This window comes from Budorcas taxicolor, chromosome 23 (assembly GCF_023091745.1).
Source record: "Budorcas taxicolor isolate Tak-1 chromosome 23, Takin1.1, whole genome shotgun sequence".
Lineage (NCBI taxonomy): Eukaryota > Metazoa > Chordata > Mammalia > Artiodactyla > Bovidae > Budorcas > Budorcas taxicolor.
The window spans coordinates 20417887-20431015 of record NC_068932.1 but is presented as its reverse complement, the minus strand read 5'-3'; the positions used below and the strand labels follow the sequence as shown (position 1 = coordinate 20431015).

The 13129-nt window shown below is 44.9% G+C and overlaps 1 protein-coding gene across 1 annotated transcript in view; it reads right to left on the bottom strand.

Moving 5' to 3' along the window:
- The window catches only part of ABCC2 (ATP binding cassette subfamily C member 2), a 68852-nt gene that overhangs the window by 32497 nt on the left and 23226 nt on the right, over positions 1-13129 (bottom strand). Inside the window, exons 9-14 of the mRNA XM_052660794.1 lie at positions 12463-12640; positions 7262-7516; positions 6110-6175; positions 3682-3819; positions 3025-3171; positions 512-596 (exon numbers count right to left, since the gene is read on the bottom strand). Of these exons, the coding sequence (XP_052516754.1) occupies positions 512-596; positions 3025-3171; positions 3682-3819; positions 6110-6175; positions 7262-7516; positions 12463-12640 (869 nt within the window). The remainder of the gene's footprint in view (positions 1-511; positions 597-3024; positions 3172-3681; positions 3820-6109; positions 6176-7261; positions 7517-12462; positions 12641-13129) is intronic.

The window sequence follows — 13129 nt, the reverse complement described above, 5'->3', positions numbered from 1 at the left end:
TAGGAGTCCCAAGCCAGTTGGTAGCCCAGACTGTTGATCTACAGACACTCTGGGTTCATTCCCAGGCCCTCTGTTGCCTAGTCTGTTGTATAAATTCCACTTCCATATACAAACTCAGCCACTCCTGCCCTGGATTCCAGAACCATGGTTTGTTCTGGCTATGAATGCCCCTCAGTCCTCAAACCTTTGGAACCTGTGTGTTCTTTCACTTCAGCCTCCCCTCCCAATTCCACATACTTGGCTCCATCATGACTTCTGTTTTCTGGATCCTTTGCAGGATTCCCCACTTATTCTCAAAACAGCTAGCCCAGCTTTGCTCGGCAATCTGGCTGGCTAAGAAATCTGTTCTAAATGAATGCAAAATTTAAGTAATACCAATGCAAATATAGATGCAAGATAAGTCCCCTGGCTTTCCCTTTCCTTCAGTTTGCTGCTGCTCTGCCCTTGTATATCAAAGTCCTGGTGCCAGCACTGTGAATACATATGGGAAGCAACTTCCAAATTCATTTACCAGAATTGCAATCGTGTCGAATGGCAGATGTGTCCAAGTCATCCCCTCCCAGGTACTTCTCTAGCCGCTCTGTGGAAACACTGGCCTAGAGAAGGACACAGAGGAACAAAGTTCAATGATGAGCACAAGGAGACACAGGAGTGTGACTTCGTCATCAGCCTTAGATGTAGAATCAGACAGTCAACCAGTCAACCTGCCAGGCTTCTTGCCTATGATTTGCGATTTACCACAGCTGGAATCTCTGGCTCCCTACCCACTCCCCAACTGCCTCACCCCTGACTCAGCCACATCTCAGCTCTAGGAGCCACCCTACTCTGAACACAGGAAAATTAAGAGGCTCTATTTTAGCCCCTCAGAAAACTCATTGCGGTGGTGGTGGTATGGGTGGGTGGGAGGTTAATTCTACTCTGCTGTCTCCAGGCTTCAGACCTAGATCCAGAAACTGTTTTCTGCCTCCTTCTAAGATGAAGTTTCTGTCTGAATCTGGTAACTGGGCCCCTGGCATATTCTTCTTTGAGTCCACATTCTGATGACCCAGGCAGTGTCCTGAATCGCTACTGGGACCCTCTGTGGAGGAAGTGGCCATGGAACCACAGTGACTTGGCATATCTCCACTGGCTGCTGCTGCTGCTAAGTCACTTCAGTCGTGTCCGACTCTGTGCGACCCCATAGACGGCAGCCCACCAGGCTCCCCCATCCCTGGGATTCTCCAGGCAAGAACTGGAGTGGGTTGCCATTTCCTTCTCCAATGCATGGAAGTGAAAAGAGAAAGTGAAGTCGCTCAGTCGTGTCCGACTCTTCGTGACCCCACGGACTAAAGCCTACCAGGCTCCTCTGTCCATGGGATTTTCCAGGCAAGAGTACTGTTGTGGGGTGCCATTGCCTTCTGCATATCTCCACTTAGGCCAGGCTTAAATTGCAGGTGACCTAAGCACTGGCAGGATGCCCTGTGGTCCCCCCGGAACAGGAGAACTTGAGGGGATTTACAAGGATGTTTCTCACTTCCTCCCTTCCAGGCAGGCTGTCATGAGACAGCTTCTTGCCACGACCTGGGTTCTGAGGAAGTACTGCACTTTGGGGGGCTTTTCCGATGGCTCAGCAGGTAAAGAATCTGCCTGTGATGTAGGAGGTTCAATCCCTGCATCGGGAATATCCCCTGGAGGAGGAAATAGCAACCCACTCCAATATTCTGGCCTGAAAAATCCCACGGACAGAGGAGCCTGGTGGGCTACAGTTCAAAGACTCACAAAGAGTCAGACATGACTGAGTGGCTAAGCAGGCACTGCGCTTTCTGCCTCGCCCCCTCTTTGAAGCACAACTGTGGGCTCTAGAACCGCGTGGCTGCGGTGTGGGTCAGCTCCTGTAGAGGGCCTCACTGCCCGCTCGCCTGCTCACCTGGCCCCTTTGTTTTGCAGAGAGTTGTCACCTTTGTTGATCCTGCTTTTGCTATCAATGTGATAAACCATCCGACTCTAAAAAGAGCGTGTTGTTTCTTTCTCAGCCAGATCTACCAGCCTGCTTAACACCCTCCAGGGCCAGAAGGGCTCCTCCTAAACCCTGGTCCTTCCTAGGGCCTGAACTCTCTGAAGCCAGTCACCTCTGGATGAACACAGGTCACCACACTTTGTCATCCTGGCTGCCTCGCCAGTCTGCCACCTCCCTGGGAACATCCTCCTGAGGCCTGGTACCTGGTCCATCTCAGTGACTGTGCTCAGTTTTCAGGACCCAGACACTTCCTCTGGACTATCTTAAGCCTACTGGATTCCAAACTTAGTTTTCTGACAGCTTGAGGCTCCCAGATTGCATTTGGTTTCACCACCATGTGTCTTCACACAAAGAGAAGTCTTTGGACAAAGGGAAGTCCCCTGATCTAGTGGCTAAGACTCCGTGCTTCCAGTGCAGGGGATCCAGGTTTGATCCCTGGTTAGGGAACTAGATCTGCATGCTGCAACTAAGAGTTAGCATGCTGCAACAAAAAACTAAGACTTGGTGTAGCCATCTTTTTTTTTAATTGAGAGAGAGAAGCCTTTTCTCTCCTTTTGTGCCATATTTCCCTAATGCTTTATAAATACCCTAAGATGCTGGAAACTGAACTGAGAAATGTTCCAGGAGCAGAGCTAATCATAATAGTCTCACTAAACACTCTCAAAACCTTGTCTCCCTGTTAGGTGTATGAGATTGGTATGGTTATCCTCAGTTTATAGTCAGAAAAACGGGGGTTCAAAGAACTTGTGACTTTATTAAATCATGCTGTTGGTCTCCAGAGACCAAACCAATCTCTCTAAGTGAAGGTTCACTAGCAGAATTTGGAAATGAGATAGGACATACCAGTCATTCTGGAATCTAAGGTTTTTAACCAGGGGAAGAAGGAAACAGCAACCCACTTCACTATTCTTGCCTGGACAATCCCACTGACAGAGGAGCCTGGTGGGCTACAGTCTATGGGGTCACAAAGCATCTGACATGACTGAGCAACTGAGCACACTCAGCTGGCGGTGAGAGGCCCTACCCACCTGCAGCATGGAGGATATTAGCATGGGAAGCATGCTCATGGGGAAGCGCAGGATATTGAAGAGGGTGATGGAGGTAAAGGCCTTCTGTGCATCCAGAACGTTACTGCTATCCACCAGGACGTAAACAGAAAATGTGATCACAGACACCTGGAAAAGAAGAGCCATCAGTGACCTATTCCGAAAGGGATCAAGCAGCCTTGTTCTAAGTACTGTATCAGAGTTGAAGGAGTCTCAGGGATTATCTCAACCTTTCATGTTACAGAGAAATCTGAGCCCAGAAGAGGAGGAACTATCTTGCCTGAGGTCACAAAGTCAACTAATGGCATTGCTAGGACCAGAGCTTGAGTATCCTGGCTCCTATGATCAGCATTCCTCCTCCTACAGACGAGAAGCCTTCCCATGCAGACCATGCCTAGATGCCACATTCATGCTGAATCCCTTGTAGTTACTCCAGGCAGCCAGGTAATCAAACTGTTTCTAAGGGTGAAACTAGATCTAGGGGCCGTGAGGTAGGAAGGACAGCATGATGACTTAAGGAGTGGGTCAGAGTTCCTTGGATTTCAGGGTCAGGCCTAGAGGTGCTAGGCACCTCTCATCTATCTAAACAGACCTTTCTCTCCAGGAAGCTGACCCCGTCAACTGACTCCTGTCACTCACCAGCACCGGAGTCAAGTATAAGAGGAACATTATTGCAGACTGCAACTGCCCAAATCTCAGCAGGTTCCTGAGCTCTTTCTTCCGAAGTTTGTGGACTTGGTTTTGGAATGAAGGTTCCCAGGCAAAATATTTCAGGATCTAATAATAGAGAAGTGCACAGCTTACACTGTTGCCCCAGTAGGAAATCAGGTGCAACCCCCGCCACACAGGTTTTAGGAAACACTCCCCCAAACTGGGGAGGTACAAATTCAGCTTATAGAGGGTGATTACAGAAAGGTAACTGACTCAATGGACATGAATTTGAGCAAACTCCAGGAGATAGTGAAGGACAAGGAAGCCTGGTGTGTTGCAGTTCATGGGGTCACAAAGAGTCAGACATGACCTAGTGATTGAACAACAACAGAAAGGCAGCTTGCAGTTGTTGACAGCTTACAAGGTACACAGCATTTTATGTACTCTGTCTTACTTAATCCTAAGTGTGACAAACTTTGCCTGGCACTAAAGGGGGTTGTCCAGGACTCGGGGCTTTCAGTGCTAAACCCGGAAAGTTCTGGGCAAACCAGGAAGAAGTAGCTGCTTACTCTTTCAGAATTATTGTATCCATTTTAACAATAAGGAAACAGGTTGAGAGTGACTAAGTAACTTGCCCAAAGTCACCATCTGGTGAGTGGTAAGAGCTAAGACTCAAAATCAGGTCTATCTTCTCATTTTGCCACATTGGCAGTAAGGCATATCAGAGCTCTGTCTGCAGAAATATCAGATGTTCAAAGGGGCCTCTTTATTTTCAAGAGGTTTAGGGTAATATTAAAGTCCATTAATTCAGCCAAACTCTGCTCAATGTTATGTGGCAGCCTGGATGGGAGGGAGGTTTGGAGGAGAACAGATACAAGTATATATATGTCTGAGTCCCTTCCCCTGAAACTGTCACAACATTGTTAATTGGCTATGCCCTAATACAAAATAAAAAGAAAAAAAAAGTCTATGAATTCAAAAAATGTCTAGATTAAAAAAGAATTTGATGAAATGCATTATTTTGAAAGCTAGTAAATAGAGGACAGAAGTGTGTATTTATCCTACCTGTCCTTTACTTTAGAGTAACCAACTAGTTGATTAAAAAGCATTCTTCATTATAGAATTCCCACTGAGCAATGCCAAAGGAACAAAGGAATTAAAGCATCACCCTTTGGCAATGAAATAACAGAACAAGGTAGTGATCAACAGCGGCTGCTAAAACCTTTATGACAGTGGTTTCCAACCTTGGCTGCATATTGGAATCACTTAGGGAGCTCTTAAAATATATACATGCCTGGGTCTCACCAAGAGTTCAATTTAGATGGTTTGCAGTAAGGCCCAAACCTCAGTGGGTTTGGCTGCATACTGGAATCACTTAGGGAGCTTTTAAACTATATACATGCCTGGGTCTCACCCCTCCCAACCCCACCCAGAGTTCAATTTAGATGGTTTGAAGTAAGGCCCAAACCTCAGTGGGTTTTACAAATCTCCCAGGAGGTTGAAATGTGCTGCCAGGGCCACAAATCACTGCTCTTGGTGAAAGAACAATAAAGGCTGAGTCAGGCTGACAGTGCCTGGACCCCAAAAACACTGACCATCACTAAGTTTGGAAGCACACAGCACTACCCAACCCCTAGCCCTCCAACCCCATCCCAAACAAAAACCAAAACCAAATAAACTAAATCTACTCAAGTTTCTATATTTAACCACCAATTTACAAGCAAGCATGGGAAACAAGACAAACTCTGCTATCAAATGACCAGGAAGGGGGCAGGCAAGGGACTACTGTAGATTAAAAGCACTATTGACTGAATGCGACACACGGACAGTTTTTAGATCCTTATTCAAACTAACCAACAGTAAGAAATAAAATTAAAAAAGGCTTGTATGAGGCAATTGGGGAAATTTCATGGTATCAAAGAAGGATTTGTTTTTAGGTATGCTATTGGTATTGTGGTTACATTAACGTCATTCTTTTAGAAACACATACAAAGTGTTTACCAGTGAAATGACCAAATATCTGAGACTTGCTTTTGAATAATCTAGCAAGGTGTGAAGTGGGGAGTGGGGATGTAGATGAAACAGGTTAGGTCCTGCTGATAATTGCTGGAGCTGGGTGGCGAGTCCATGGGGGTTCGTTATAGCATTCTGTCTACTTTTGCCCACATCGGACAACATTTACAGTAAAATATAAGAACGACACAGACTATTTAACATACATAAATAGAAATCATGATCAAAAGAAGGCCTGAGAGGAGTAGCAGAAGAAACAGGGGACTTGTGGCTGGATGGATCAGGAGTCATGGGACACCCCAGGCTCAGAAGCAGGAGTCCACAACGTCAAGCAGGTTGTTAAGGCCAAGAGGCTACTGTGGCTGTCACGCGCCCAGAGAGCCACCCACGCTCAGCTTCTCACCTTGATCCCACTGAGAATCTCATTCATGATCTTTAAACGGCTGTCTTTATTCTTCATATTTTTAACCTGCCAGGAAAGAATAACAGACAGAACAAACATCCACGTGAGCGGGTCCAGCTTTGCTTCAGATGCTAAATCTCAGTGGCACTTGCGGCTGTTGCTCGGTGAGAACTTGAGGTGCCCAGTGACGGGCTGTGTCTCTCCCGCCCTCCTTGCTCTCCCTGCTCCTGCCACACTCACCACCCTTCTGAGCCTGAACAGTGTTGGCCTGGCTGTGCCCTCCTCCCAGGTTTTACCCAAGTCTTCCTCCCTCACCCTCAGGTTCCAGAGTTCAGCTCAGTGTCTCCTCCTCAGAGGCCTTTCCTGACCCCGTGACCTAGAACCACTCCCTAGGATCACATCACCCTGTTTAATTCCCTGCATAGTACTGCTGACATTTTCCTTATTTTTACTTATTTATGGCCTGAATCTCCACCCCAAGCAGAATGTAAGTTTCATGAGAGCAAAAGCCTTGTCTAATTATTTGCTGCCATGTTCCCCCAGAAATAGGGTGTACAGTAAGCATTTTAAAAAATATTGAGTTGGCCAAAAAGTTCACTCAGGTTTTTCTGCATTAGGAAAAACCCAAATGAATTTTTGGCCAATATTTGTAACTCAGTGAATGCAAAGCAAATGAATGACTAAGTCACATATACCGTCGAGTTCACGCATCCAGAATATGATTTCTGGCCGAGATAAGGACTGTCCACAGGGAGCTCTGCTACCTGATGGGAACAAGGTCGATTGCCAGGATTTAGGCACAAAGCCTGGTTCGCTCTTGTGACGGCTCTGTGTGGCCGGCTTATAACGCTATGAGAGAACCAGGGTCATAATTACTTTTTAAGAACAGCCCAGCGTAGCAGTGTGTAAATGTTATATGCAGGGTCCCTGGGCAGCTCTTCTCTCTCCAATTAGGGACTTGAATGAAGACAAGAACTATGAACCCTAAAGTGGTCAGAAGATGGGAAGGGAAGATAAAACCAAGTTCGTGTGGGACAGTGGCAAGTCTCCTATGAGCCTTGCCTTGCCCCAACTTCAATCACCAGTCAGATAAAGTAAGAAAACTTTAGACTTTGAAGAACATGTACATATCCCCAGTGACTGTTTCTTTACCTGAATAGCCCTATTCCTGGTGGCGAGTACTCCATTAATTGGGATTAGGATCACCATCACCCCAACACCTGCTAAGACAGAGGGTCCCAACTCCGCCCACAGGAAGTAGATGGCCAAGGCAATCTGTAGGACGTTTGACCACAGCAGGTGGATGAAGTTGGTCACATCCATGAGCTTCTGGGCATCCACAGACATCAGGTTCACTGTTTCTCCAACGGTGTACTGCTTCCTGGCCCGATTGGATAAAGTCAGCGCCTGAAAATAAAGATTGGAATTGAGAGGCATGGACAAGGCCAAGGAGACTGGGAAGTGAGAGGGGATTCAGGAAGGCAGTGAAAGATAGAAGGATGGGCTCCATATGGACATAACTTCCAAGGGGCTGTGATCGTCTGGCTGCTAAATCTTACAGTGTTCTCACATTCTTGACCAATCTTTCCCGCTATTTCTACCTTCCCCAACACCCGCTCCCCCCCACACACTTGTCTTACCCGGAAAACTCCTATTTATCCCTTAGTGTCAGTTTAGGTGAAAATGACTCCACCTGACTCCCAAGTTTGGGTTAGCTACTTCTGTGTATTCCCCAAATGCTTATCTCTGCCATTACATTCATCACACAGAACTCTAATTGTATTTTCCTATTTCTCCACCAGTAGAAAACTCTAAGGACAACGGCTACCTCTGTCCAATTTACTACCTACACACAGTGGGGAAATCAAATACTGAAGGATGGGAGGAACAGAGGAAGGAAGGGAGGAAGCCTGTACTGACTCTGGCCTTGCAGACTTTAATGGGGCAATGTTATCTGGAGCCATACTGTGAGGAGGTTGCAGCCATTCCCAAGAAGGACAGAGACCTCAGAATGGAGAGGAAAGCTGTGGTGCTCACATACTGGAAGCAAAATGACTTGTTTACTGTCAGAAAATTTGAGGGCACTATCTAAATGCCTGAATCTTGTATCACGAACCATCATTTCAGAGAGATGAGAAGACGGAGACCCACAGTCGATGACTTATGGCAGTGTCTTGTACAAATGCTCCCAGACAAGAGGCTGGGGGCTGAGGGGGTAGCTGCATGAAACCAGCTGGTACACACCAAGCAACCCTTTGGTGTGGCCCACATTTTTCCAAAGGAAGGAAATCTTAATTCCCAAAAGGCAGTGTATGGGCTATGAGTGGCCCTAGATACCACCTTCAGTCTCCTCCTAAAAGCTCTACTGTCATCTTAATCCATCAATGTAGTCTTTAGAATATATCAGGATGCTTTGTTGTACAGTAAAAAGAAGTAAATTTCCCAAAATGTTAGGCCACCAAGGTTCTAGAGAAATCAGTCCACTGCTATGCCTCCCTTTTGGTATTGAAAAGTAAAAGAAAAAAGTATTATCTAACTACCCTTCAAGGTAATTGCAACACTTTTCTTTTCTCAATAAATCTCAATAGAGTGAAAAAGTCAAGAATATAGTCCCAATAGCCCTTGTCAGGAGTCAGGGCCTGTCTATGCGATTCTAGCCATCAAAATGATCTAAGCCCTACTTCTCTCTAAAACAAGGATGATGCAGTTACTTCACAGAGCTATGAACTGGTAATGGATGTAAAATATGTTTCATAACATTTCATAAATGAAGTATAATCTAACCATAAAATTAGTCAATTTAAAATTCCATTTTAGGAGAATATTTATTTGAATTGGGGTCTCCTTAAAGGCTCTATTTTACACATTTTGTATGAATTGTGACAACTGCAAAACCTGGAATATATTACGAATCAGAGAGGCAGGAATGAAGTGTCACAATTGTAAAAGTGTGCATTCATAGATATATTTGAGACAGCCTGGGTAGTGACCTCATATCCTGCAAACCAACAGAAACACAGTTACTCCACAAGGAATAAAGGGATTAAAAATTTTGTAGCAGACAAATTCCAGTGTGGGGCTATCTAGGGGTTCAAAGAACTTGACCAGTCTTCTGATCTGAAGACATCTGGATCACCTCTCTGGGTCTCTCGTCCAGTCAGCATCTACTCAGGAAAGACAAAAGTCATCTTGGAGTTTTAGGAGGCGAAAGCAGAGGAGAAAACCAGGAACTTTAACAGAGAAATCACCATGATGGAACTCTTCAGTGGTGGATGAAAAAAGGAAGAGGAGGCAACTGTTTGATGTTCTGAGCTATCAAAAGTATCATCTCCTTCTGGATGAATTTTCTCCTCAGGCTTAGAGCCACTACTCTATTTTCATTTCTTTCTTTTCATTTATTTTTTAAGCTGAAGTTTACTTGATTATTTTCAATTATTAAGGGAACTCAAGGAACTGGATCTGGTAGAGTGCCTGAAGAACTGTGGACAGAAGTTTGCACCACTGTACGGGAGGTGGTGAACTGAAACCATCCCCAAGAAAGAAATGCAAGAAGGCAAAGTGGTTGTCTGGGGAGACCTTACAAATAGCTGAGAAAAGAAGAAAAGCAAAAGGCAAAGGAGAAAGGGAAAGATATACCCAACTGAATGCAGTGTTCCAGAGAATAGCAAGAAGAGATAAGAAAGTCTGCTTAAGTGAACAATGTAAAGAAATAGAAGAAAACAATAGAATGGGAAAGACTAAAAGTCTCTAAGAAAATTAGATATACCAAGGGAACATTTCATGCAAAGATGGGCACAATAAAGGACAGAAATGGCAAGGACCTAATAGAAGTAGAAGAGATTAAAAAAGGTGGCAAGAATACACAGAACTGTACAAAAAAGGTCTTAATGAACTGGATAACATGATGGTGTGGTCATTCACCTAGAGCCAGACATCCTGGAATATGAAATCAAGTGGACCTTAAGAAGCACTAGGTAGTGGAGGTGATGGAATTCCAGCTTAACTATTTCAAATTCTAAAATATGATGCTGTGAAAGTGATGCATTCAACATGCCAGCAAATTTGGAAAACTCAGCAGTGGCCACAAGATTGGAAAAGGTCAGTTTTCAAAATCCCAAAGAAGGGCAATGCCAAAGAATGTTCAAACTACAGCAAATTGCACTCATCTCACATGCTAGCAAGGTAATGCTCAAAATCTTCAAGCTAGGCATCAACAATATGTGAACTGGGAAATTCCAGATGTACAAGCTGGATTTAGAAAAGGCAGAAGAACCAGAGATCAAATTGCCAACATCCACTGGATTATCAAAAAAGCAAGGGAATTTAAAAAAAATCTACTTTTGCTTCATTGACTACACTAAAAAGCCTTGACTGTGTGGATCACAACAAACTGTGGGAAATTCTTAAAGAGATGCGAATACCAGACCACCTTACCTGCCTCCTGCAAAACCTGTATGCAGGTCAAGAAGCAACTGTTAGAACTGGACATGGGACAATGGACTGGTTCCAAATTGGGAAAGGAGTACGCCAAGGCTGTATATTGTCACCCTGCTTATCTAACTTCTATGCAGAATACATCATGTGAAATGCTGGGCTGGATGAAGCACAAGCTGGAATCTAGATTACTGGGAAAAATATCAGCAACCTCAGATATGCAGATGACTACACTAATGGCCGAAAGCGAAGAGGAACTAAAGAACCTCTTGGTGAAGGTGAAAAAGGACTGAAAAAACTGGCTTATAACTCAGTATTCAAAAAACAAAGATCATGGCATCTAGTCCCATCACTTCATAGCAAATAGATGGTGAAAAAGTAGAAACAGTGATAGATATCATTTTCTTGGGCCCCAAAATCACTGCAGATGGTGACTGCAGTCACAAAATTAAAAACACTTGCTCCTTGGAAGAAAAGCTATGAGAAACCTAGATAGCATATTAAAAAGCAGAGACATTACTTTGCCAACAAAGGTCCATCTAGTCAAAGCTGTGGTTTTTCCAATAGTCATGTACGGATATGAGAGTTGGACCATAAACAAGGCTGAGCACCAAAGAATTAATGGTTGTGAACTGTGGTGCTGGAGAAGACTTGTGAGAGTCCCTTGAACAGCAAGGAGATCAAACCAGTCAATCCTAAAGGAAATCAACCCTGAATATTCATTGGAAGGACTGATGCTGAAGTTGAAGCTCCAATACTTTGGCCACCTGATGTGAAGAACCGACTCAGTGGAAAAGACCCTGATTCTGGGAAAGATTGAGGGCAAGAGGAGAAGGGGGCAACAGAAGATGAGATGGTTGGATGTCATCATCAACTCAATGGACATGAGTTTGAGCAAACTCTGGGAGATGGTGAAGGACAGGGAAGCCTGGTGTGCTGCTGTTATGGAGTCACATGACTTAGCAACTGAACAACAATACTTGGCTATTTTCAATTCTTAAGGGAAAAAAATGAGACTTCACCTTGGTGTCTAGGACAGAGGGAAATAAAGTTGCTCTGAGAAAATTAAACACTAAAAGGAACATGTCAGGGACTTCCCTGGCAGTCCAGTGGTTAAGACACCACACTTCCACTGAAGGGGCATAGGTTTGATCCCTGGTCAGGGAACTAAGATCCCACATGTCCTGTGGCATGTATAAAAATAGGAAAAATAATAATAATAAAGCAACAGGTCAGAGGGAAGATGGGCAAAATCATCTTAAGGAAATGGAAAAGCTCCCAAGTCTGCAGAATTTAGTAACTGGAGTGAGGGTGTTGATATTTACAAATCCAAAAAAGGAATCGGAAAGAGGAGGAGTTGGTTGCCACTCAAGACTGAAAAAGAAATCACTAGGCAAAAGGCAGTCGAGGGAGATGGCGCCCTGGTCCACAGAGTATACTAGTCTATGGTAAAACTGTGATTTGAGATGGATACACCAGGTCTCATGAGCCTAGTTTCACGTAGTACTTGGTTTAAATGTTGGTGATTTTAAGAGTCTGCCTTTAGTCAGCTTCTCTTCTGACTTCACATTCCATCCTAAGGTGTTGTCAGCTTGTGGAGAGAAGAAAGAGAGAGATGGTATGCCAGCCTTCAAGGCTGAAAGGCAGATCCTGGGCAGAGAAGAGTTTGCCAGCTTTTCCCTGCAGGAGGGTACACTCCACCACCACCACCCACCCCCCGCCACACACACATATTCTATGTCTGTATACACACTTTTCATTTTAATTTCCAAAGAAATGTCTAAAGAAGGCTGTATGTTTAGCCAAAATTCAGTGTTGAGGTCAGTTATCACTTCCATCAAGTTTTCCTCAATCGTGGAACAAAGGCTCATGTTTACTAAGGGGATCTTCTTTGGTGATCCTTGGCATACCCCACATACCTTCTTATATACAGAAGCCATGACGGTGGTCCGCACTTTCATGCCCAGCAGAAAGCACAGCTGAAAGTAATACTGAAGGCAGACAGACTGGATGAGGGCCACGACAAAGAGGAGGATTGAATAGAGATATCCGGTCCACAGATAGATTCCATGGTCATTTGCAAAGGCGATCAGCAACCTGCCAGAGCAAAACCAAGTAAGCAAGTGCTGACATCAAGCCTCCGAGGGCTCCTTACCCTCACTGTGCACAGCCAGCTACCCTGCCCTACCCTGGAGGTAACTGAAGCGACTACAGTTCAATGCTCTTGGAAGACTGAGCTCCACAGCCATCCAGCACTCTCGTGTTTGGCGATGAGCAGCAGGGACCAAGGGTTGATGACCCACAGCTGTGAGACAGGATATTGTGTGCCCCACGGAGCTACCGCTGCTGTGCTTTCTCTAACCCTCTCTTTCCCTACCCTCTGGTAGAAGGAGCTATGTGTGGCAAGTTGACTTATTCCTGGAAAGGAATTAGGACACGTATCCAGTGTGAGTTAGAAGGGTTTCCCCTGGAGGATAGTGTATTCCATAGATCCTGGCAGACTGAAGACATGTCATGATTAACTTAATACCTGACTGGGGAGCAATGATGTTACAAAGCCTGCATACAAGCCTCTCCTCAGGTATG